At 41.3% G+C, this 26,674-nt stretch overlaps 1 protein-coding gene across 5 annotated transcripts in view; it reads left to right on the top strand.

Annotated features, from left to right (window-relative positions):
• COL17A1 (collagen type XVII alpha 1 chain) overlaps window positions 1-26,042 on the top strand; it is a 94,207-nt gene extending 68,165 nt beyond the window's left edge. For 4 of the 5 annotated variants that reach the window (XM_048505954.1, XM_048505956.1, XM_048505958.1 and 1 more), the window contains 20 exons: window positions 1,511-1,564; window positions 2,048-2,080; window positions 3,017-3,064; window positions 3,250-3,309; window positions 4,117-4,143; window positions 4,232-4,273; window positions 4,554-4,604; window positions 4,970-5,011; window positions 6,638-6,751; window positions 7,854-7,982; window positions 9,106-9,183; window positions 11,429-11,557; window positions 12,748-12,837; window positions 13,382-13,477; window positions 14,176-14,319; window positions 16,913-17,257; window positions 18,834-18,965; window positions 19,327-19,380; window positions 22,429-22,500; window positions 23,639-26,042. In XM_048505954.1, the coding sequence (XP_048361911.1) occupies window positions 1,511-1,564; window positions 2,048-2,080; window positions 3,017-3,064; window positions 3,250-3,309; window positions 4,117-4,143; window positions 4,232-4,273; window positions 4,554-4,604; window positions 4,970-5,011; window positions 6,638-6,751; window positions 7,854-7,982; window positions 9,106-9,183; window positions 11,429-11,557; window positions 12,748-12,837; window positions 13,382-13,477; window positions 14,176-14,319; window positions 16,913-17,257; window positions 18,834-18,965; window positions 19,327-19,380; window positions 22,429-22,500; window positions 23,639-23,685 (1,787 nt within the window). In that variant the 3' untranslated portion in view covers window positions 23,686-26,042. The remainder of the gene's footprint in view (window positions 1-1,510; window positions 1,565-2,047; window positions 2,081-3,016; window positions 3,065-3,249; window positions 3,310-4,116; window positions 4,144-4,231; window positions 4,274-4,553; window positions 4,605-4,969; window positions 5,012-6,637; window positions 6,752-7,853; window positions 7,983-9,105; window positions 9,184-11,428; window positions 11,558-12,747; window positions 12,838-13,381; window positions 13,478-14,175; window positions 14,320-16,912; window positions 17,258-18,833; window positions 18,966-19,326; window positions 19,381-22,428; window positions 22,501-23,638) is intronic. The other variant, XM_048505957.1, reaches the window with a different exon arrangement.
• The last annotated feature ends 632 nt before the right edge of the window (window positions 26,043-26,674 follow it).

Here is a 26,674-nt window from a genome sequence, read left to right on the forward strand (position 1 = left end):
GATAACTGTACCTCTATAACTGTGTGGTTTGGTTCTGCAACCCAACAAGATCGACACAGACTTCAGAGAATAATCAGAACTGCAGAAAAAACAATTGCTGCTAACCTGCCTTCCATTGAGGACCTGTATACTGCACGGGTCAAAAAAAGGGCTGTGAAAATATTTACTGACCCCTCGCATCCTGGACATAAACTGTTTCAACTCTTACCCTCTAAACGTCGCTACAGAGCACTGCACACCAAGACAACTAGACATAAGAACAGTTTTTTCCCGAATGCCATCACTCTGTTAAACAAATAATTCCCTCGATAATGTCAAACTATTTATTATATATTTATTATATAATTACTGCACTACTTTTTTCATCATTCCTATTACCCATCTCCTCCCAATTATGACTGTATGACTATAGCCTGTGCTGACATTTCATTTTATTTTATGATTTTACATTTTATGTTTTTATTACTATTGATTGTTTCCTGATTGCTTACTAGACCTATATGACAATCATTAAGTGCTGTACCTTATGATTCTTGACAAATGTATTTTCTTTTATGTACACTGAGAGCATATGCACCGGAGACAAATTCCTTGTGTGTCCAATCACACTTGGCCAATAAAGATTCTATTCTATTCTATTCTAATTGAAAAAAATTCAGATATTGAACAGTGTAATTTGTTTATCCTGGGTACTACCCAACATTCACGGGTCATCCTTCTGAGACCTCTGAAGAGATATCAGCAGGCTGACTGTGACAACAGCTCTGTCTTTGGAGATTCCCTCCCTTCCAATTTGGAGAAATTCTGGGCTCTAAATTAAGAAATATTTTAGGATCATCAACACTTTCACTTTTAGCTTTCTAACTCTAACTTTCTAACTTTAAAATATGGGCACAACAGTCATACCAGGACTGGTAGATATAGATTAAGAGAGCAGTTCTAAACTTGTTTACTCAAGAATCCAATTCAGGTCTATTCAGTTGAGCTTATGCCCAGGAAAGCGCTCTTGGGATTACACTGTAAGTTTCCAGTCATATATCTTTAAAATGCAGCTAGAATTGAATTAAACTGTGATTCTTTTTTAGCACTTATTTGTACTTCTTTCATAGTCTCTTACATTCTTCCAACTCACTATCCTACCAAAGTTTTTCCTCCTTGCTTCCTGCATTTTCCCATTCTCCACCATTCTCTTCCTGTGGCAAGCTTTACTTCAGCATTTCAGATTAATTTCTCCAGGTGTTTTCATGTGATGCTACAATATTGTAGATTGCACCACTTGTGACTGTTAATATGGTGTACACATAAAGAAAGAACAAAAGTGCACTTTCTTGTTGCTTTTTCCTTTGGTTTAGAGGTACAGGAAATTATTTAAGCATTACTTCTGAAAACGGTCTTTACCTGGGCTCCCTTTAACCCATGAGTTTTCTATAAACCATCCCTTGCTCCAGTTATGCCCCATAAATTTCAAATAACAATATTTCAATTTCTACTCTCTGTTTATCTTTGCCAGAGATGCCACAAAGACCTGGACCACCTGGACCTCCTGGACCCCCAGGCCCACCAGGTAGAACTTAACATACAAAATCATATAAATCAAAAATATTAGATGTGAGAAATATATACTGTAAGCAGTCTGTAGAATGCTTTAAGTCTTCCTGTATTTTGCCTTGTAAAATGATGATGAGAGCTGCATTGGGCTGTTAGGAAAGGGAGCATATAAAACTGCTTCTCATATTGGGTATCAAAGGTAAACACCTGCTAGCTTGATGTTTTTGGCAAAATAAAAACAATAGTTTTCTGACTAGTTACCTCTCTATTGCTTTTCAGTTTAATCTAGATTTTGTAGCTCTTCGGAGATCAGTTTTACTATAAAGGCAATATTCGTTTAGGAATGTGATCTAATCAAGTAGAAACATTTTTAAACCATGCAAATACATTGGTTGTATGGGATCAGCTAAATAAGTATAACTTAATGGGGCAGAGACCTTTTTGGAAAGGAAGAGCAAGGGTCTACTCAGTCAGGTAATATCATTCTTTCAATTTTCAGGAATTTCTATTCCGGGACCCCCTGGTCCATCAGGTAAAGCTTTTATGTCACTTCAGAGCTCACTTTTTAGGAGAGTTGTCTAAACTGCTCTATTGTTTTAGAGAAATATGACCCAGTATGTTTTCCCAAGTCTCTGGTGTAGATGTGTGCCCGACATTTTCCACAATGAAAAGCAATGCAAAGAATTCATTGCTATCTTCCCTTTTTATTTAAACAATCGTTTTATTTCTTTATCTTCCTTCCTTTTCCTTTCTTCTAGTCAACTAGGGTTGCCAATTACAGATTGGGAAATTCCTGGAGATTTGGGAGGGTAGCCTGGGGAAGGCAGGGTTTAAGAAGTGAAAGGACCTCAGTAGGGTTTAATGCTATGGAATCCGCCCTCCCAAGCTGCCATTTTCTCTAGCAGGAGGTTGGCTATCCTACTGTCAATTTACAGTCCCAATACCAGTCCTTGAGAACCCCACTTAAGGACTATAGCAAGTTGCTGATTTTATTGTCGCCTCTTTTGTCATTAAAAAAAATGGGGGGGGGGGGCTGTTGTAATGTCCTGTTGCCCTTGTGGTAGAACATTAGTGCCAGGGGAAAAAATAAAGGAGTCCTATTGTTCCCCAAAAGTGCCTGCCTGGGAGTGGGTGAAATTGCTTCTGTGTGGGTGGGGGAAGGCAGGGAGGAGCAGAAAACCCAACACTAGATTCGTTCATTCTCCCTGTGCACGCAGGGAGATATTTACAGTTTCCCTACTCTTGGAAACTATGGGCATAATTGGATCTGTGGCATGGTGATTGCAGGAGGAGGGGGAAAGGGGTCTGTAAGGAAATCTCTGCCCTGAAGGGAATGTATGCTCGCTGCAGGGCAGACCATGAATGCATAACAGGCCTGAGTCTCCATATATCATAATTCCTTCAAAAGAATGTTATGTGCCTGGGATGGATCACCAGTTCTTTATTCTAACCTGTTAATGGCCCTTAGGAGAACCAGGACCTCGAGGCCCACCAGGATCCTTTGTGCCCACAAATGGTAGGTGCTCTATTTAGCTTGCTAAGTTTGTGTTCCAATTTTGCACTAGCATTTGAAAATATGAGGAGATAATAATCAAATAGCTGAAGCAAATACTTCAAGCAAAGCTAAATGTGTTGATAAGGAGCCAGGATATTGTTCCTGTATGTATAATTTTATCTGATTAGCTCTCTTTTTCAAACTAGAAAATTTCTTTGCTGGCCCACCAGGTCCACCTGGCCCCCCAGGGCCAAAAGGAGAACAAGGTGAGTATCTTGGAATCCCTTCTGCTTAATTGTCTGGGAGCACCTGAAGCTAAGAATCTGATCAGTTGACAAGGCAGTTGTAATCCCAAAGTAGAAGAAAAGTACAATAAATAATTATTTCAGAATCAAAAGCATAATTAAAAAAAATAAAAACAAAACCCTATCACTTTGTGCAGGAGGCTTTAGAAAGAGGCAGGTGACAGGATTTGCTGTGTTCTGAATAATAATACAGAAGGGGAAACAAGTGTTCTCTTTAACCTGATTTTGTAGCAACCTGTTCTTTACAAAGTGATGGCCAGAATGGCAGTTCTCAGGATGATTTTACATGTCTCTTTTTGGAACCCATTTCAATTTTGGGAATGTATTCGATAGGTGGCTAAATAAATCCTGCTTTTTGATCATTACTCTGTGGGCCTGACATAGTTTGCAGAATGCGAAGGAGTTCATTCACTCTTCTGCTGGAATGGAGGCTTTGTTCTTTCCTTCCTTCTGACCAAAAAACTGGAGCCTGTCTCTTGCTGCTAAGACTGGAGAGGCTATAGTTGATCAAACAAGATAATTTAATGGGCTGGCCCTGAATGTGCTTATGCAATGCTAATGTAAAATACTGTTTAATCACAGTGGATGTTGAACTGACTGCATGCAGTAGAAGAAGTTTCCATCCCATTGTATTTATCTGGTACCTATGTGGAAAAGGTTGGGGACAACAATTGATAGGATATCTGCTCATACTGTTGTTGATTGTAGCACATTCTGATAGGCCAATTCCAACAACCACCTGAGATTTAACTGACTCACTGTTTGCAGGGTTGCCAGGCCTACAAGGATTTACAGGTAACCATTACCGTTTTTTCTTTCAATGAGGATCAGAGATTTACTGTGGGAATCAGCCAGGTTGTTCAACTTGTTGTCTTCCTCACAGGTGAACCAGGGCAGCCTGGTCTTCCAGGAGCTTCTTCATATGGTGAGTCTACACACACTTACTTAGGGCTTTAGTTCCACTTCTTACAATGTGCGTTGGCAAATCCAAGATTGTAACCAGAAGTCCATTTGTCAGGAAGAACTAGCCCTTCCAAGCTCACTGATGCCTGTATGATGTGTTTGTTTTCAAATGTGTTTGTTAGTATACATTTTACATGTTTTAAACCTTATAATAAAATATCTTAGATACGCATTGATACACTCATGTATGGGAAAGTTTTATTTCCCTCCCCATGATTCCTTTTCTTTGTGTTCTCTGTCAGCAGGTGCTGGAGTTGCCATCCAAGGACCTCCTGGCCCACCTGGCCCCAAAGGTTTGTGAGGAATAGTTCCTTCTCCCACAGAGCACCATTTTGTGACTTGGACTGCTGAGCAAGGTTGTGTGTGGTGTGAGGTATTCTGTGCTGTGCTGGAACTTGCCACTCTGCTTTCTTATGTATCTAACAGTAGTTCTCCTCAATAGATGGGAATTAAATAATTTTAAAGCAATATACATAATTAAGATCGGTCCTTTCAGAAAATGATTTTACTCCCTTTATCATACCCAACAAGAGTAAAATAGGTCTTACTGTCTTGCGAAACACCTGTGTGGATTTTCATCTTCCACAAGACCCTAATTAGAAAGATGGTCTTAGATGTCCAACAGGATTTAGTAAAACATTTTTCTTCTTTCCTTTAGGTGATGCAGGAGTTCCAGGAGCCCCTGGCATCCCTGGAGGAGGTAAGGGAATCTGTATAAAAGGATGCTTATTTAGAACACTGGATTTACATAATGTATAAGTTTGTATAATATGCAACCATCAGAGCTTCTCAAATATTAAAACCACACTGCAATATTATGAGACCCCTTCATGAGAAAGTAGCATAAGAGCTTTTTGCTTAAGGAGCAGACGGTCAGTGATGTAGTGGTTACAGAGTTGGGCTAGGATCTGGGAGACCAAGATTGAGTGGGGTGGGCAAACTAGTAGCAACTGGGATAGACAAGCAGGGCTAGTGCATGAGTATGGTGAGTGAGTGAGTGAGTGAGTGAGTGAGTGAGTGAGTGAGTGAGTGAGTGAGTGAGTGAGTGAGTGAGTGAGTGAGTGAGTGAGTGAGTGAGTGAGTGAGTGAGTGAGTGAGTGAGTGAGTGAGTGAGTGAGTGAGTGAGTGAGTGAGTGGCATGTTGGGCAGGCAAGAGGGGTGTGGAAGAGAGTGATGAACAGGGTAGGCAGGCAAGTGAGTGGGGTAGGTGAACAAGCGTCAAGCACAGTGGGCAAGCGGAGACAGGCAGACAGTGAGTGGCACTAATAGGTGGACAATGGTACCTCCACGTGACCCAGGTGAGTGGTGCCTGGGTCTCGTGCCTCCTCGTGCCTCCTCTTGGTACAGGACTTTAGTACTGACTTTAGTATTGTACTCCATGGGACTATATTCCCTGAGACTCTATCCCCAGATCTCCAGGAAATTCTTGGCAAGAGATGGTAATATAGTTGGAGTGCAGATGTCATCAGATGCTATTTGCTTTATTGGAATCTATTAAATCATAATGCCAAAAAGCTAAAAATGAAAGCGTAGGGCCGTTAAGGATGCTCACTTCTCTGTCTTTCATACCTTTCAACATTTGTGTCTGCGGATGCATAAAATACTGATGCTAAACATGCTAGGACTTAACTACAGTTATTAGTATAGCTGTAATAGCCTTTACATTTGTAGTATATCCTTGTAGTCTCTGTTCTTATCTTTGAAAATAAAATGGTCAGAAAATTTGGTGCAGTGCTGCTTTGGACTATATGCTTGGTGAGGGCCTCAATTAATCTAACACCAATCATGCAACATCAAAGCTTAGATCACTGTGTGGATGACAAATAAACAACCATCTGTGGACATAGCTATACATCATTATACTAACATGTGCTTCCCAGACATGTTGTCTGTCTGTTAACATGAATTGCAGAGGTGGGGAAGCATTTGCAGATGGAGTCAATAGGTGGACAGGAATGTTTAACCATTCTTGTGGAACTGATTCTACCCCACAAATCTGCAGTGGCTGCCCCACACCCAGTCATTTTCCTCCACAATGAGGGTTCTTCTGACCTCTGAACATGGCTGGGGGTGGGGAAAGCAGTGAAACAAAGAATGCCAGAATGACAGTGAAAGGGAAGAATTGGCAGATTCAGGAAAAATTACATATTCTTCCTCTCATCAGTACAAACCCTCATACACATACACTCATGACTCTAACAAGGCAAACACGGGGTATGGAAGTATATTTTGTTTGCACTGGGCAGCTTTGCCATAAGAGTCCACAGGATGGGCTTTCAATGCACAGGTCAGAATCTGTTACTGATTTTTAAAATTACTCCTGTAGCTGGATCAAGAGTTTCTCAGGGTCCTCCAGGTCCACCAGGCCCTCCTGGACAACCTGGCCTAGGAGTTGGTTCAGTGCGTGAAATCCAACAGTACGTTGCTGAGTACTTACAAAGTAAGTAACCACAAGATTTTTATCTAACTTTCACAAGGCCATGTTGTTTTGTGCCTTTTCTGCTGATGCTACTATTATGGGCTGTTCACTGCAAATGCCTCTTGAGGTAACCAAGAGAATATAGGTCAGTCTGGAGCTTATGTGCCATGGGAGTGCTTAAGAGCTGATCTTAAGAGTGCTTAAGAGCTGGTTGAATTCTGGGGTGTGTGTGCAGGAAAGGGTGTTTGTATGTCACATAACTTCCTCTACGGAAAAAGTATCCAGTATGTGGTAAATTGTCACTTCAGGAAGAAGCTGTACTAAATTTTTCTCAATGGTCTGCTAATTTTTTACATGCAAAAAGTTTTTTTAATGGAGAGGTATATTTTTAAAAATGACCATCACCTCTGACTGAAATGGCATAGATAAAAATCCCACTACCTTCTTCTACATTCTTATTCTGTATCATACAGATGCTGGCTCTTGGCTTACCTTTCACATGTTCCAGACCACAGCTCACTCCTGAGCCCTCTTAGTAGCAAGCAAAGGCATAGCAAGGGGGAAAAGCATCCTCCACCCCCACCCCAAAACACCCCTGCCACACCCACACAGGGCGTGCACCTGGTTCGTCGTGCACCCCCATCCTGCCTCCTTGGAGCTATGCCTCTGGTAGCAAGGAGGCTATAGAGTAGCTGGAGGTCCACTAGTTGGAGAGGCTGGAGGACATCTGAAATGCAGGCAATTGCTCTCCAGTTTCTCTTTGAAGATATGTTGATTTCTTGTCACAGTTTGTGTGTAACAGAATATTTTATTGTTATAAGTATGTGATTCTTCTTTAGGAAATGAGGAGACCTGAGTTTGTTATCAAGATAAAATCAATGAAATCAAACAAAGGCATCAATTTTTTAAATTGTTTAGAGTCTGGATGTCAAAATATTCTGTCCATGCCTTGCTCTGAGACCAGTTGACACCTTTTTCTTGGAGGATGAAAGGATGTTTGAAATTAACAAGAATGTGTGTGGTTTCTCAGTATTATTCCAGTTGAGCAACCAAAGAATCAAGAAAATGTTATAACACTTACCCATTTCTGTAATGATTTAACTTGGTGTTTCTACTTAATTAGGTGATGGACGTTATCTGGTTGCACCTCAAGGTCCACCAGGTTCTCCAGGTCTTCCAGGAGTTGTTACCATTGATGAAGAATCTTTGGACTATGGGAAGTTGGCCCGTCATGTTATGAACCACATGTCCGGTAAGCATTCTCTCTTCATGGACCAAGTTTCTGTTTCTCCATTAGGTCTTCATCTTCATCCATAAGAGAAAACTAAATTTATTGTTTATTCTCCAGTTCATAAGAGATATCACTTTTTAAAGAACAGCCTCCATCAGCTTTTACCTCTGGTTTTATCATGATCTTCTGTCCTTTTATTTGAGATTTGGGCCATTAGCAACATCTTAACATTTCCAGAATATATACCAGGCTCTGTACCAAACATAGACTTTTGCTGTTAGTGAACCTTCTCTGTGATGATTCCTTGACGTTGTATCAGGCTCCATTAGATCTTCTCACTCTGCCATATTCCCCCATTCTCTTGAAATCCATGTCATTTCTGTACTGCTTTTCCATAAAATATGGTCTGTACTTGCTTTTTTATAAAATTAAAGTAAAACACATGTTCAATATAAACAGGCTTCTTTTTGTATGAAAAGCTCTGAGTACTCTGTAGCTCACAATTTCATTGGAGCCATTCCATGTGGCTAAGGTTTGGCAAAACCAGGTGCAACATACATTGGACCCAACTAATAACACTAAGACTAAATTTTGTTGAGTATTTATTCAGAAGTTCCTCAGAAATCATAAAATTTTGTCCTAAGGAAATGTGAATAACACAGCAGTTTCAATAATTCAAAGGTGAACTTCAGTTCTGCTAATAACAAAGGAACCTGACTGAAACTTCCTTTTCTGGAGTATGATCTTGGATCCCTTTTCTAGATGCAGTGGCCAAATGTACCGAAGGCTTTGAAGCACAAGTTTCTAGTAGATAATCTACAGTACTGAATGGAAGATATGGGCCAATGCTGTCCACTGGGGAATCATATTGTTGGATTGAACTCCAGTTGGTCACATAGGCCCATCACTGTTTACAAAGCAGACATTTCAGTATCACAGGCAAGATATCAATCCACTCAAAAAAACCATGGTAGAGCTGTGATATTCTTCTGACATGCTGGAGCAGAATTCTGGACTTAAACACTTTCCACGGCTCACATTATTTTTGGCCTGTTGCTTCTTTTGTCATGTTTGACATTTCTCTACCAGTCATCCTTTTAATTGCGCCCTTGTGTGTCATGACTGAGTATATCTCTTCCTCTAGCTTTAGGCGTCTCTTGGTCATCTTCCCATTCATCCTCATCAACAACAGTTTATGATGATCTTCTTGCCCTGCTACAGAGTAAGTGGATAGTTTAAAGACTGCAAGGATTTAGCATCATGCAAGATTCTTTATGCTTAAAGAAATACAAGGGAAATGTGTATTTATACAATTATAGGTTGACAGAGTCATTTACTAAAGTATTTCTAAGTAAGAAGGATGCCTGGTCCCACCTTCCAGGGTTCTAGTCAGTGAAGGAGGAAATGCTAGGATGATTGACAGCCACAGAAAGCAATTTTGATTACCTTCACTATCCCAGCACTGCATTTACCAGCCAATGATGGAGAAATGTTAGAAATTGTTTGCTCCAGTTGCTTGGTTAAACCCATTTACCAGGCTAGCGATGTTTATTTGTCACAGTTTGATAGATTGATACATCCGTGGCACATGGATCATTTTTCCAGCATAAGCATACTTAGCACATGGGGATACTTGGCACTTGTATCTTATTATACTGTATTATGTTGTGTTTTTAATTTATTATAACAAAAACTTATGTGCTTGAAATTACTTAGTGAAAACTGGGCCAATGCTGGTCCATTATGCATAGGACAATTACCTAAGGACTCTTCAGGGACTCTTCAGTGCACAGTGGGCTTGCAGAGGGGTCTCCTTGTGGTTTTTTTTGTTTACATGTCAGGAGCCATTCTCTGCCTGCCCTAAAGCTAGCTTTCTGATCTCAATGGGCCTCTGCAGCTTTTCCTAGTTTTCTTAACTCCACCCATCAACTCCTTTTAAAGGCACAGCTTTTATCACACTCATAGTTGCAAGATATAGGGTTTGTTAAAGCCCTTTACATTGTATTTATATCAATACTGTAGCCCCTTTCTCATCATCATCCCCCCCCCCCCAAAAAAAAAAAGAAAGAGGCAAAGCCACATGCTGCTGAAATCTCTCTTTTTCTGGCTACCTGCCACTGCTGCAGGAAAATTGTTTTAAAATAGTCTTGTTTGAAATAAAGTTGTAAAAAGCCCTCCCCATTCATTGGGAAGGGCAGAAGCAAAGCAGGGCAGGTCAGCTGGAGCCAGAAAAAGACCCTGGTTGTGTTCCTTTGCAAAAAAGAGAGGTTTGTTTTTTAAAATAGAAGCTTGTCTGAAAGAAAGTTTTTAAAATGCCTTCCTGAATCATCAGAGAAGGTAGAAGCAGAGTGGGGGAAGTGGGCTGGAACCAGAAAGAGACCCTGCTAGTATTGTTTCTATCAGTGTATTGACATAAGCATTTCAAGAGGTGGGAAGGAGTTGGCAACAGGGAGGAGGGCGAGGGGGATGTGTGCAAACCAGTGGAAAGAGTGGGGAGTGAAACTAGGCGGGCTGGCTGTGGGTGGAGGAAAGAGGTCTGGGTGCTCACTGTGCTCACTGGCAAATTTGCCTGCTCTGACTGCAAAGCAAAATTAAATTTGTGCTAGGAGTGGTCTCGCTTGCCACAGGGAGACTAGAAAGTGAAAGCAGGCCTTGAGGAAATATGTCTGTACAAGAAATCTTGCGGCGGTGCACATTTGCCCCATCACGCAGCAGATGCCTTGTGCATAATCAGCCACTAGGTAATTTCATGCAGAAATAATTTCCGCTATCATGGAATCATAGACTTGGAAGAAACCACAAGAGCTATCAAGTCCAACCCCCTGCTATGCATGAATACACAATCAAAGCACTCCTGACAGATGGCCATCCAGTCTCTGTTTAAAAACCCTTCAAAGAAGGAGACTCCAACACACTCTGAGGCTGTGTATTCCACTGTCAAACAGCCCTTACTGTTAGGAAGTTCCTCCTAATGTTTAGGTGGAATCTCTTTTCCTGTTCCTTGAACCTATTACTCCTTGTCCTAGTTTCTGGAGCGGCAGAAAACAAGCTTGTTCCATCTTCAACATGACATCCCTTCAAATATTTAAACATGGCTATAATGTCACCCCTTGACCCCCACAGCGGTGCCCCATATACCCATATGCCCATCACCACAACATTTCTGACTATGAGCTGGCTTCTAGAAAGTGGTTCACGATTTCCTATTCCAGTACTCCCAGATAGATAAAAAGCTGCTTGATGCAATGGAGATTTTCTCTGAAATAATTTCCTTGATGCTACCATGACAGTCAATATAAGTGAGCCTTGCTAGAAGTTAAACACATGTAAAAGCATGTAAAAAGTTGATTGATTGGGTTAGAACAGGATCCTTGCATTTTAGAAAAGCTTCCTGTTTCTGCTAATTAATTCTGATTAGAACCAGCAAACAGGAAATGTGAAAGTTTGATTTTTCTAATATTTTTAAGGACAGGATGTTCGTCAGCTATTAATTGGACCTCCAGGTCCACCTGGGCCACCTGGAATGGGAGGAAATGGCGTATCTGTGTCACTGGACTATGATGAACTAACCAGACGGGTAGTCAGCTACATGACTAGTAAGAACTCTTAAAATCATCCCTATAAATATGCCAACCTATTGTTCTGTGATTTATGCGAAAATGTCTGCTAGCATCCTGTGTGTGGCTTGACCATTTTGCTAAACTATCCATCCACTTCATTCCTATCATAAAAGTTTACTACCTGATATTGTGTGAACTGTTGCATTGATGTAACTGGCTTCTTGGTGCAGAAATGCTCAGAATACTGAAATGTAAGGGACTTGCACTCATGCCAGGATTATACTACACCCATCTGATTCTGCCCAGTGTTTTTACTTGCCACAGTTTTGCTATATCTGGCTATAGTGTTCTCTGACAGGCCCTTGTTGCGTTGAAAATCCGCCTTCAGCATCAGCATAAATCTACTGGTTGTGATGCAGTATTGCAGCAATGTGAGAAATTCTAAGGGTTGTATTCTGCTATGTGTGAGCATGAGAATCATAGGATACTCTTTGTCCTTCTGTCTTCCAGGAACCCTTTTCAATCCCAGGAAAGTTTATTCCTGAAGTGGAGGGATTTGCATGTACTAATAGTTTTGTGGGTTGGGTGGCTGCAATAGGAAGGGAAGGGACAAAATTGCTCCTTTATATCTCTTTCATGGGCAAAGCTGCCCTCATGAATGAGGCCGAAAATATTTTATCTTGTCTCCTCCCTGCTCCTCACTGCAGCCGCTCATCCTGTAGCTGTTAGAGCACACTAGCCATTTAATCCCAAGGATAAATTTATTACTTCAGATCACTAATTAAATCTATTCCCAGAATAAGGGAGATCATTCAGTAGATCATCTTGTCAGTAGTCAGTAGACCATCTTGGCTTATAGCCTGAAAGTAACCAAACAAAATATGCCGTAAAAGAATGATAGACCTGGCTTTCATTGGCTAAAAATTCATAATGGATTTGTCATTTTTTAATGTGGTTCAATTCTTTACATAAAGAAAAGATGTGAAAATATTCTTCCTACAGAGTAGGAAGTAGACCAGAGTTTGCAGGCAGAGAATCCTTCACCTGATTCAAGGAGAATTAAAATTTCCAAAATTGTTATTTTGTTAACATTCCATCTAGAATGTGATCCCTCACTCTCTGAATTATGGGCAGCATATAACCTTCTTTTCCATGTTTCTTATTCAAATCTATAAATCATTTCATTTTCCAGTTTTCTTACACTCTTTTGTTTATCAATATTCTAGGTTCAGGAATTGGTATTGGGCTTCCTGGCCCTGCAGGGCCTCCTGGTCTGCCTGGAACATCATATGGAGACATCTTAGCTTTGCTCCAAGGTATGCCTTGCAATCCTATCAGGCTATCTTTGTGTGTCATACATACGGACAAGCAACATAAGATGAGGATGTCTGAAACAGACGCTGCCAGCAAGAACTAATGGCTCATTGTCTCATTCTTCACCTCTCTCTCACCCCAGTAAAGATGCATGTACTTAGGTCTTCATGTAATTCAGGTTCACCTAGCCTATTAGAAGCAGATGGCTATGGACAGTGGAATCCCTGCCCAGGAGAAAACATTATCTCTGCTTGCGAGGTCGTTTGTGCCTTGTTGCTGCTTTAAGCCACCTACAAACAGCCATAGTTTAATCCAGGCCGGGCCCACAAGGTGGACTATCCTAACTATTTTTGCAGTTTCTTTCATTTGTCTGATCTTCACGTCCATAATCTCAAATAACCAAGCGAGCCTTTTGTGTAAAGGATGGTGATTATGTCATGGAGATTAGCAGGCATTGGCAGCGGGAGAGAGAAGCACTTTGCTTAGCTGGCACTGAGGAAAGTGGCAAGTGTTTCAAGCACTCATTCATTTTCTTTGCTCTTTCAGCCTCAGAGTTCAATGGCATTGTAGGACCACCAGGTCCCCCAGGCCCACCGGGACTTTCCACCCTCACTGCATCGGATATCTTCGCATACTTGCAAAGTAAGCAGTAATAGAGTCTGCCATATTTAGTGTGTCAAATAGTAGCCTAAGCCAACCCAGAGGAAAAATCTGTATAGGAATGAATAAGAAAATGTAGCCGCATGCTTTTCCTTACATGACATTCCAGTGTTCCCCAGTATTATGGCGTCCAGATGGGAAAGGAAGATAGGAGCAATGAAGCATGATGGATCACCTGCCCAAAATTCTGTTGGGCTAGTGAAACTATCAGTGCCCTAATCCCATTTTAGAGCATATGAAGGAGCGTTGTTTTATAATTTTGGTTTTCCCTGTCCAACTATTTTGCAAGTACAAAATAATATACTATCTTTCAATTCCAGGGAAATCATATTAAGAAAGAATGATGGCTTAAAACAGAGCAGGCTATGTTTTAATTAAAATTATCATTGAGAGATCCTTGCTGAACATACGGCTATCTTTACACTAAGACAGACCCTATTATCTTTACACTAAGACAGACCCTATACACTATTGGCCCATCCAGCTCAGTGCTGTTTACTCTGACTGGGAGCAACTCTCCAAGGTCTGGGGCAGAGAGGAGCCTTTATCAATGCCACTTACCCAAGATAATTTAGCTGCATATGCTAAGCTTGGACCTGCTCTGTCTGCATAGAAAGTATAGCCCCAATTTCAAAGGTTAATTTTTTTACCTTTAAAATTTTTCTTCTTTTTGCTGTCAGGTGGAGGATACTCTACAATTCCTGGACCCCCTGGGCCACCAGGACCCCCAGGACCCCCAGGCTTTTCAGGAACTGGCCTTGGGACCTATGATAACAAGATCTGGACTGACGAGTTCAGGAGTGAATTGATCCAGTACCTCACTAGTAAGACCCTTTTCACTTGGTTTGTTATAGCCAGCTGTTGCTTTTCCCAAAATGCCAAGTCTGGGCCTCATCCAGGCTCTCTGCCCAGGAATGATCTCATGCTGCTTTGTAGCAGCTGAGAAATAAATACTCCAGCTGTTATCCCAGTCCCCTGAAAAACTGAAATTGTTCGTTATAGTTTTATTTTAAGGAGGAATCATAAGGTTTCTTTCCTCTGGAAGTCACATTAAGGAAGAGCTGTTTTCTTCAATTTGTGCTTCTTTAATTGGGGGGGGGGGGAGCAAAAGACCAGAAAAACTGAGCATTCACCACCAATTAAAAATGCCCCCCATCCAAATATTTCCAAAAAACCCTGACTCTTCTATGGGAAATATCTTGCACATGACCATGAATTGCTGTTGCTACAGGGCCAACATTGTTACACTCATAGTACACTGTATGGGATGATGTGTTTAATGTTTGGCTCTGTTAAACCTGGTTGTTTTTTGCACAATGATATACATACCAGAGGTATCTAACAGACCACTCTTTTTTTCTTCTTTTTTTGATAAATCCCTGTTTGCTGTTTGCCTCCAAGGAGAATCCTGGGAAATTATTTCAATCTTCCTTGCATTATCAGTCTTCTGTAACAGTGTTTTCCAGCCTCTGGATTGAGACCCCAAAGTGGGTTGTAAAGCATCTGAACAGGGGTCATGGGCCAGCCTTCTCTAATGGCTGCTCCTGCCCTTTGCATCATTCTTTCTGTCCTCACCCTCCTTGTCCACATCTCACATTCTCTCTTTCCACATCCCTTTGCAATAATGAGTGGGATATGATAGTAGCTGGAAGGAGGGGAAAATAGAATGCCAATTGCTTGGGGGAGCTGCACCCTTTATGCCATGCTTGTGGTTTTCTTAACAATATATGTTTGGGCACTGTAGAAAATGCAGTGCTGGTCTAAATGGGTGACAAAGTCACATTTTGCCTTGGGTGCCAAAAAAAAACCTCAGTAAGTAAATTTGTGCTTAAGGGTCACCATGTGAAAAAGGGTGGAAACTACTGTTCTGGAAGACCTCGATACTTAAGAGTAAGTGTAATGTAGTGATTAGAGCATCAGACTAGGATTTAAGAGACCAACGTTTAAATCCCCACTCTGCCCTGAAGCTCACTGGGCAACTTTGGCTAGTTACTGTCAGCCTATTTTACAGCATTGTTGTGAGTATAAAATGCAGATAGAAAAATGCTGTCCTGAGCTCCTTGGAGGAAAGATAAAAGATATGCTAGATAGATACATACATATGCAGACTGTTTGTCCTGGCTGACTACAGTAAATAGGAGGAGACTGAGAGAGACAAAGCCAAGAGCAAGCCAACCATCCTCCTCTTCCTACATGTTCCCAGGCTCAATTCACATGATAGAAAGTCCTCATGATCAAGACATACGCCAAAAGTTCCATGCCTTCCAGGTTTGCAGGGGATGTATTCCAATTACAACAGTAGTGCATGTGGAAAAGGGGCTTAAGTCTTTCCCCTTGCACAGTTTTCACAAACTGAAATGGCTCTGGGAGCTACTATTTGCTCTGTTGGGACACTTACTTGTAACAAAGCCATGTTCACCATCAGAGCAAACAGCAGCTCCTTGGGGCTATTTCAGTTTGTGAAAATGGCTGGAGGAGAACTAAAGCTCCTTCTCCAGCATGCCAGTTAAGACTGGAATACAGAGCTCTATATCCCTGCACAGAGCACGCACATACATACTTGCCAAAATGACTTTGTATCATGTAAATTGGCCCCTGCTAAATATCTCTCTTCTGAAGTTCTTAATGTTGGTGCAGATTTTCACAAGTATGCAACCTTTAGGGTTTGTATCTTTTGCAGCACATCTAGAAGGTGTTAAGACAACTAGTTATCTAGCCCACTACTGTCTAGTCCAGGGGTCTACAACCTGCGGCTCTCCAGATGTTCATGGACTGCAATTCCCATCAGCCCCTGCCAGCATGGCGAAATGCAAAGTACATACTCTGCCAATAAGCTCTGGGGTCAGAGACTGAACTGACAATTACTAAGTTGTATTGATCATTGTAAAATTACTAAGTTGTATTGATCATATGTGTTGTTGAAGGCTTTCACGGCCGGAATCACTTGGGTGCTGTGTGGTTTCCGGGCTGTATGGCCGTGTTCTAGCAGCATTCCCTCCTGACGTTTCGCCTGCATCTGTGGCTGGCATGTTCAGAGGATCTGAAGAGATCCTCTGAACATGCCAGCCACAGATGTAGGGGAAATGTCAGGAGAGAATGCTGCTAGAACACGGCCATACAGCCCGGAAACCACACAGCACCCAAATGTATTGATCATAGTTCAGTGTTTCTAAGTAATCCACAATACCCAAGTTGGAACAGGATAAAACCTCAGTGAGTGCACTATGGCCAACACTTAGAACTTAGTTCTGCTGATCCATCCTTGCTGCAATTGGATATTATTACAGATTTTCACCTATAACCTATCCATTCCTGCTGCCATTAATGACTGTTCACTTTCCCACAGAGTTACCAGTCTTTGTTGCTAGAGTCCTTCATGAGTAATGCAGTGCTATTAACACCCACTTTTTATTGCAGGTGATGACATACGTGGTTTTATCAGAGGTCCTCCTGGGCCACCAGGGCCACCTGGACCACATGGAGATGGAAGCATTATGTCTGGATATTACAGAGGGTCTCTAAATTCAGAAGGATCATATGGCAGATCCGTGAGTTCAGATGTATCCTATGATGCCACAGGGACATACGGTGGTTCAGTGGGAAGTAATGGAGCAATCAGTGGTGCACTTGGAGCAGGTGGATCTTATGGTGAATCACTGAATGGAGATGAATCACAGATGAGATCAACAGGGACAGGAAGATCGTATGGTGGATCATTGGACTACAATGAGTTGGCAGTTCGAGTTTATGAAAACATTCAGAGTAAGTTTATTCTTATGCTATTTAAAATATTCAAGGTTATATTTTCAATGGAAAAATAAATACCTAAATAATAATCATACTCAGAAACCTACATGTTTTACCTATTTTATTAAGAACTGGACACTTCTAGAAAAAATATTCAGACTTTGATGGTATAGAGTAATTACTGAAGGTAATGGAGAAGTGACCAACAATTCTGTTTTTGATTAGTTTGTTCTACGAGCTTGATGCTCATCTTATGCTTTAATCAGCCTTTGCAATCTCTGGCAATAGTGATTGATTTGGGACGTGAACCCTGAAGAACAACAACAAAGCTGTGTTTCAGCTGAAGTCAATGTAAATAAAGACTTCAACGAGTTCTCATAGCGTGCAGAGCGATAGATTAAATGTGGAAGAAGTGCTTGGAAAGTTTGCACATCTTGAGCTGTTGCCAGTGGAGTGGGCAATAACTATGTTCATACCTATGTCTAGAGTTCAGGTTTTAGTAGTCCATATCAAACATATTTTGACAAGTTTGCCAAAACCTGCTGAAAGCTAAATTCCTGTACGTAGCAGCAGATTCACATAATTTCTTAGGATTGCACTGCATGCTTAGTAAATATGGAAGGGTAAGTCCCAGCACCACTGGGACTTACAATGAAGAGCTGTGGTTCTTGAGTTTCAGCAGTTGGACTAAACCTGTAGGCCAGCCATAGACCAAACAAGAATCAGGGGGATGTTATACTACCTAAAATAGGAGTCAGAGCACAATAGTTCTTGGATTGTATAGTGCCATCTTCAAAAGGTTATAGAGGAGTGGGTCTTATACTTGCATCATCAGCACCAGCATTCCACAGAGTTTCAGAGACAGGCTGCCGCTGCAGATGGCTGGATACAACACTATAGCAATCATTTTTCAACTGGACTGTCTAGGCCACAGGATCGTCCAGTTGCAAAAGATTTCTATAGCCCAACATTTAAGTTGAATATTTGCAATACACACTTTTGGGCCCATATAAAGGGCTAAACTACGGCTCATTCCGCACACGCAAAATAATGCACTTTCAAGCTGCTTTCACAACTGTTTTTGCCATTCCGCACAGCTTCAAAGAGCCCTGAAAGCAGCTTGAAAGTGCATTATTCTGCGTGTGCGGAATGAGCCTTAATTTTATGATTTCTTCTGCATTTGTTTTAAATGTCATTTTGCACATTTAACTTTAGGACTGCTCTAATAGGGAGAACATTTATGTGCCCAAATAGATTACTTCAAAAAATCATATTATAAATGCCAAACATTACATCAGATTTAGCTGTGAATTAGTGCCCTTGCTAAATGCAATGTATCGTCTATGAACTGTACCTTCTTCCAGAATGTTGGGGATGCTCTGAACTTGTGCTTACAGGAGAAAACTGCAGTTGCTAAGAAGAAAAACTTTCTATACTGACCCTTCTAGAAAATGAAAATTTCCCAGTTGTAGAGCACATTCTATAAAGAATCAGAATGGAATCTTGCTTTCAAATTGGGGGGGGGGGGGATCGGGATCACCTATGCTTGTATTTATGGTGCTCCATTCAACCTTGTGTTCAAATGTTCCAGACAGAGGGCTCTTCCAGGATATGATGACTTATGCTACGCAAGGACCACCTGGGCCTCCAGGGCCTCCTGGCATCAGCAGGGTGTTTGCATCCTATGGAAATGTCACTGAAGATCTCATGAGTTTCTTCAGAAGTAAGTGGTATCCCGGTTGTCATTTACTATAGGACAGTATTGCTTATGTCCACTTGAGGCTGTGCTTTTTTGGGTAGAAAGGAACCTAGCTGTGAATAAACTAACAAAGCTTTTTAGCCCTCTGAGAGATGCTGATGCAGTTGCTTAGATGCCATGTTCATTCTTTGAAATAGTTCAGTCTGGGTCCTGGGCCTTCCTAGTTTGCAGAACTAAATGCAATAAATAACTTTGTTTAAAAGATCTAGAGAACAGAACTAATCACAGGGGTATTGACCAGGATCCTTGTTTGAAGTTACAACATTATAATAGCTGCAGTAAGTAGTAAATCTCATAAACATGCTATTTTGTTTGTTTTCTGTAGCTTATGGAACTATTCCTGGACAGAAAGGAGAGATGGGATTCCCAGGACCCAAAGGTGAGAATTTGGTTGTCACACCTGCTAAGATTAGAGAATCCAAGACACAGACACTGGATATGCTAAATGACTGTGGCTTAGAGCAGATGGTTGTAGAACCAACCAGGGGAGAGGTGATCCTAGATCTAATTCTATGTGGGACCCAGGACCTGGTGCGGGAAGTCAGTGTTGTTGAGCTGATAGGGAACAGCGACCACAATGCTGTCAGATTCAGTATCTCTGCATGCGAACAAGTGACAACTACTAATGTAGTTACATTCGCCTTCAGAAAGGGAAATTTCTCAAAGATGAGGGGGATAGTGCGCAGGAAGCTGAAAGGGAAAATCAAGAGAGTCAAAAATGTCCAAGGTGCTTGGAGGTTATTTAAAAACACAGTCTTAAAAGCTCAGCTGGAATGTGTTCCCAGAGTTAGGAAAGGCAGCCCAGTCCAAAAGAAAGCCACCATAGTTAAAAAAGGAGGTTGAGTAAAATATTAAGAAAAAAAAAGGTGTCTTTTAGAAAATGGAAGTCCAACTTAACTGATGAAGAATACCAGAGGAACACAAATGGTGGCAAAAGAGAAGCAAGTTAGCTGTAAGGGAGGCAAAAAGGATTATGAGGAACGCATGGCTGCAGAACATCAAGACTAGCAACAAACAGTTCTTCAAGTACATCAAAAGCAGGAAGCCAGCTAGGGAAGCGGTAGGCCCGTTAGATGATGAAGGAACAAAAGGTGGGCTAAAAGATGGCAGGGAGATTGCAGAGAAGCTGAATGAATTCTTTGCATATGTCTTCACCCAAGAGGAGGTGAGGAAAATTCCTGCACCTGAACCAAGCTTCTTAGGAGGTGAATCCAGGAACTAGCGAAGATAGTGGTAGACAAGGAAAGAAGTTCTGGCAGCCATTGATAAACTAAATGCTACCAAATCCTGGCCCAGATTGCATTCATCCAAAGAGTTCTTAAAGAGCTCAAGCATGAAATTGCTGATGTTCTCACATTAATATGCAACTTATCCTGAAATCAGGCTCCATCCCTGAAGACTGGAAGATGGCCAATGTCACACCAATCTTTAAGAAAGGGTCTAGGGGGGGACCCAGGAAATTACAGGCCAGTCAGTTTGACATCTGTTCCTGGTAAATTAGTAGAATCTATCATTAAAGATAAAATTATTAAACATGTAGAAAAGCAAGACCTGCTGAGGAAGAGTCAGCATGGCTTTTGTAGAGGCAAGTCCTGTCTTACAAACTTACTAGAGTTCTTTGAGGGTGTAAACAGACATGTGGATAAGGGGGGAACCAGTGGACATTGTCTACTTGGATTTCCAAAAGGCTTTTGACAAAGTTCCTCACCAGAGACTGTTGAGAAAACTGAGCAATGAAGGAATAAGAGGGGAAGTCCTCCTATGGATTAAAAACTGGTTGAGGAACAGGAAACAAAGGGTGGGTATAAATGGGAAGTTCTCACAATGGAGAGATGTAAGGAGTGTGTCCCCCAAGGATCCGTTTTGGGACCAGTGCTCTTTAACTTATTCATAAATGACCTGGAAGTAGGGGTGGGTAGTGTGGTGGCCAAGTTTGCAGATGATACCAAATTATGTAAGGTGGTAAGAACCACAAAGGATTGCGAAGAGCTCCAAGTGGACCTTAATAAATTAGGTGAGTGGGCTAAGAAATGGCAAATGCAGTTCAATGTAGCTAAATGTAAAGTGATGCACATAGGGGCAAAAAAATCCAAACTTCACATACACGCTACAGGGGTCAGTGCTATCAGTCACAGACCAGGAAAGGGATTTGGGCGTCTTAGTTGATAGTTCCATGGGAATGTCAACTCAATGCATGGCAGCTGTGAAAAAGGCAAACTCTATGCTGGGGATAATTAGGAAAGGAGTTGATAATAAAACTGCAAGGATTGTCATGCCCTTATATAAAGCAGTGGTGCGACCGCACTTGGAGTACTGTGTTCAGTTCTGGTCACCACATCTCAAAAAGGATATCGAAGAGATAGAAAAAGTGCAGAGAAGGGCAACGAGGATGATTGAAGGATTGGAGCACCTTCCTTATGAGGAGAGGCTGCAGCGTTTGGGACTCTTTAGTTTGGAGAGGAGATGTCTGAGGGGGATATGATTGAAGTCTATAAAATTATGCATGGGGTAGAAAATGTTGACAGAGAGAAATTTTTCTCTCTTTCTCACAATACTAGAACCAGGGGGCATTCATTGAAAATGCTGGGGGGAAGAATTAGGACTAATAAAAAGGAAACACTTCTTCACGCAACGTGTGATTGGTGTTTGGAATATGCTGCCACAGGAGGTGGTGATGGCCACTAACCTGGATAGCTTTAAAAGGGGCTTGGACAGATTTATGGAGGAGAAGTCGATTTATGGCTACCAATCTTGATCCTCTTTGATCTGAGATTGCAAATGCCTTAACAGTCCAGGTGCTCGGGAGCAACAGCCGCAGAAGGCCACTGCTTTCACATCCTACATGTGAACTCCCAAAGGCACTTGGTGGGCCACTGCGAGTAGCAGAATGCTGGACTAGATGGACTCTGGTCTGATCCAGCAGGCTAGTTCTTATGTTCTTATGTTCTAGAAATGAATACCCAACAATCCTTCCCTCCTGACCTAAACTGAATGAAAAGCTAAAAAAGTTGATGTGGTAGACTATAAAGTGGAGGCTGGGGATTTAATCTTTTGAAGAAAATTGGTAAAACTAGTTTCTTATGGACTGATAACATTCAAAGATATTGCTACCTGGGGCTGGTCCAATTGGCACAAATTCCTCAAGCTGCTAAACGTGATTGCGATATTTTTAGCAGTTCCATTAAGTGGTGTGTTATGTGAAAATTGCCCGCAGCCTTCTTCAGTTGTCACAAGGAATCCCAGGGGACGCTGCTTTCTTTTGAATCAGGACATGGTGTTTGAGATGGAATCATTATTTGGACCAACCTGGCTCCCTCCCCTTTGCAGGACAAAGGCATGATTTTTCAGGCAGCTGTTATTCCTTCTACAAGCAATTTCAAGTTACTGGCTAGGCAGTCATGATAAAATTATCTTCTTTGCTTTGCAGGTGATATTGGACGAGTTGGGCCACCAGGTCGTCAAGGCCCAAGAGGTCCAAAAGGTGAAAAAGGCGAGAAAGGTATTTGTCATTTCCAATTTAAGTGAATGCTTTCATATAGTTTAAGTCAGGGAAGCATAGTACACCCAACAACATAAGAGTGCTGGTTTTTGTCATGTCTACAACATGTCTTTCTGTAATGTTAGCCTTGAGGAAATCATTCTTTTCCTGCCTTTCTTGTGGAGATCCTTCATATTATAGGCAATAGTTAGGATAAAGTAAAGAAGCAGTTATATTCCTTAGGTCAGAGTACAAGGTGTTTTACATAGTATAAAATTCCTGCATTTACTTTGCTTCAACATAGTAAATATGCAGTTGCATGTAAAGACTTGGTTTAAACCAGGGGTCTGCAACCTGCGGCTCTCCAGATGTTCATGGACTACACATCCCATCAGCCCCTGCCAGCATGGCCAATTGGGCATGATGGCAGGGGCTGATGGGAATTGTAGTCAATGAACATCTGGAGAGCTGCAGGTTGCAGACCTCTGTTTTAGACATAATTTGGACATGTTTGAGGGATCCTCATGATTAAATGCTTATTCACCCTCTCTCACAGATTGACAATCAAATTACAGGGCAAACAGGAATCTGAAGTTATGTCCAAACCATAAACTATTATTTGCTCTTTTCTTTACAAACCATAGCATTTCATTCAACAACAACAATATACTAGTTTTCTGGGGAAAGTATCCAGATCTAACTAGGCAGCAGCACACAAAGGGAAGGGGAGGTGGGTTGCAGAAGCGTATCAAGGGGAAATAGTGCCCTGCCCCCTGCACTTGTGGGTGGGGCTTGGGTGGGTTTCAGTCCGAGCCCCGCCCCCACCTCTCTGCAGGCCAGGGAGGGCAAAAGCCAGCCTGTATGGAGACTGAGGGCGGGGCTCAGTGGTTGTGTGCAGGCTGTGGACACCCACCACTAAGCCCTTTTGGTCATGTGGGCATGCGCCCAGGGACATGGGTGACCCCGTACATCTCTGGGGGGTTGTGTTTGATAACATCAAGCCTTGGCTGATCACTGCATCTGAACCATGTCAATGGCATATGGGAGACTTTCAGTTTCTTTACAAAAGATGCAGTACACCACTTATTCCTGGCAATGATAGTTTCACCTTGCTGTGTTTTAATAAAATAATTCTTTCTTCATCTTCTCCTTTTCTTAGGTGATCATGCATATGGACGAAGAAAAAGAAGAAGCATTGGGGTCTAACCTAAGAATGTAGCTTAACGTATTAACTTCCAAAATTGTTTGACTGATTTTTTTTTTGCTCTCAGTGGTGACAAAGCCTTAATTTCTAGTGACTTCCAGCTATCAATTTGCCTTTAAGACTTGGCGTTTGAAAAATGATACTCATGGTTTTACTTCACTGATATTTAAACTTGAACCTGAAAAAACATTTCTTTGTTAATGCATGTAGATTTGTGATGGTTTAGAACTGGATCTAAATACAACCAGTATCTAAGCCTGAGGATTTGATAGTATTGCATTTTAATGTAGCCTTCAGGATACATTTGCACTTACGGTAATTTCTCCCAATGAAAATTTTTCAGAAGAAACTAAAAATCAGATTACTAGATTGCATAAATTAGTTTGATGAGATGGAATGTAGACAATGCACATCCAAAATGAGAAATACTATAGATTTAAACAGATATGGCTATACTCCAATAGATGTCAGTAAAGAGTGTAACCAATTCCCCATTTAATACCAATTGATAATTGCATTGCAAAAATGTGAAGGGCCTTGGGCTTGTTAGTATTTAAACATGTTCTGCTAGAATCTTTCTATTGTATTAAGTTAAAAAAGTCCATTTTAATGTACAGCTTCCCAGTTAAAGCTTTGTTCACTCTCTTTAGTGGAAACTAGATGCTAAATATTACGACCGACAGATTTGAATGCAGAGATGGGCAAACAGGCACAATCAAATGTGTACTCTGGGGCAGTAAGCACTGCATACACGGCAGGCAGCTCTATCCAAACCCTGAAACTTCTCTGCTGCCAAAACTCCCCACAGGGCTGACAGGACATATGCTGCTGTAAAGCAGGTCTAAATCCAAGAGCCAGTGTGCCACGCTACTGACCCTCAATCCTGGGGAATGCCCCATCCTGCCCATCCCATGCTGGCGTCTGAGCAGGACACCAACACAGCCCCGTCTCAGCCCAGACTTCCAGGGTCTGCAGCAACAGAGCTGTGTGACAGGGGGCCAGTGGTACAAATCCCCCTCCGCCAGGGTAAGTGACCCAGGGAGGACAAATGTGCCAGTGTGAGGGTGCATAGCTCCCCAGGACCTTTTGCCCCTCCTTTGAATGAGGCTCTTAATCTTTCATACTGAGCTCAGTCATTCCCCATCAAAGCAAGCAGGTTTACCTGGGACAACTCTGCCTTCTTTTGCCTGTTTATGAGCTCATCTTTTAAGATGCTGTCTCTTTGGTGGGCATGTGCAATGCAGTTAGCATGGGCCAATATGCACTTAGGGGACTATAGGCAACAGGCCTCAACCATTGTTGTGAGGTCTCCAACAAGGCAGGTAAAGCAAGCTTTCATACAGGGAACTTTGCATGCTGTGGTTTCCATAGCCACATAATATAAATGCAACATGGCAGCAGTTGGGTGGTGATCAAGTATGGTCAATTGCTTTTGACAAATCTGCACTGATGACACACTGAATGATCTTCTGACTTTGGACCATAGTAAAAGGACAACAATCTGCAGAGAACTAAAGTATTTTTTTACAAAGCCAGTTCTGAACAAGACTTTCTACAGTTTTCAACTGTAATAAATGGAACCTGTGAGACTCATAATATTTAACTTTGATGAAACTTTAATGAAACTTTAAAACTTTAAATCCCAAATCACTGATATGTATCTGAAAGCTGTCAAATTGATACATCTAAGAACCATGGCTGTGCTTTAAGATTTAGTCTTGATATTTTGCTACTAAGGGTAGATAACTTGACAGCTATTGGGAAATGGGGAAAAGACATTCATTAGGGAAACAGGAATAATGTGGATAGCTCATTTGGGGCAGGCTGGCAACCTAGCCATCATCTTCTTCATCAGATTGTTTACAAATATTATTCTGAATTTTTCCTATTCAGATTGCTGTCTGAGTAGAACTTCGTTGCAGTGGTTTTTGGGTGGCAAGCTAGCACCATATACTCTGCAGGGCTTTGATCAAGCATTTCTCCACATGCTCCCATAATACACCACAAGCTACTTCTGACACTCAGGGGAGTTTCAAAGTTATGTTTAATATGACAGTAGTGGTTCATTTTCAAATGTACCTCCTTAACCCCCCCTTCCCCCCAGCCAGGAGCTCAATGGATCAATGCAAGGCCGTAAGTGACTTTCTGGCTTATGGCCATTGGGATGATGATCCATGGTAAAAAGGTTCTTGTCTTTTATTTAGTGAATACAAATAGGACATGATTAATATCTTGTAACTGACATTTTGTTGTTTATGAGAACAGAGTGTTCAATATATAAAGAGCTTGGTGTGTATTCAAACTCTGTTAATGTTAATGAGACTTTGCATTTTTTAAAAATAAAAACTCTTAAAAAGTTGGTGGTTTTTCTAATGCATTCCTATCATACAGTCATCTTTTGAAATAGCTGAAGAGGTGTTTTTAAAAACCCAAAAATGGTAAAAGAAGTGTCTATACCTTTAAGAGAGGGATTCTTTCTGTGGATGTTGCTGGACAACTGTAGTGTTCCAAGGCTTGGTTCTGAGTAAAGGGCAGGGGAGGTTTGGTTTAGAATTCTTCTACGTTCCAATGTACATTTTTAAAGGGGTATTTTGTTAGTTATTCTTTCATGACCTCCTCTTCCATAAATTTGAGAAAAGTTATTATCGCTCTTGCTCTTCAAACATAATTTGATTTCCTTTCTTAATCCCTGGCATCATCCCTTTTTTTCCTCTTTCCTTACTTTAAGAATATGCTAAATATCTTCCAGATCTGTTAGCATGTTCAAAATGTCTTTGTTTTAACATTTTCAATTTTCTGGTGTTTCTTCTGCCTCTAACAGGCACAATTGATTTTTTAGTTATTTAACTTCCTCAATTTGTCTTCATTCAAATTAGTTTTATGTTCCTCTTCTAACACTGTCATTTTGTCTGTTATTCTCTGTATTAGTTCTTGTTTTTTGCAGCTATTTCCAACAGGGTCCCTCTTCTAAAAGCCTTTGAGGTATTCAGC

This window comes from Sphaerodactylus townsendi, linkage group LG08 (genome assembly GCF_021028975.2).
Source record: "Sphaerodactylus townsendi isolate TG3544 linkage group LG08, MPM_Stown_v2.3, whole genome shotgun sequence".
In the NCBI taxonomy this organism is placed as follows: domain Eukaryota; kingdom Metazoa; phylum Chordata; class Lepidosauria; order Squamata; family Sphaerodactylidae; genus Sphaerodactylus; species Sphaerodactylus townsendi.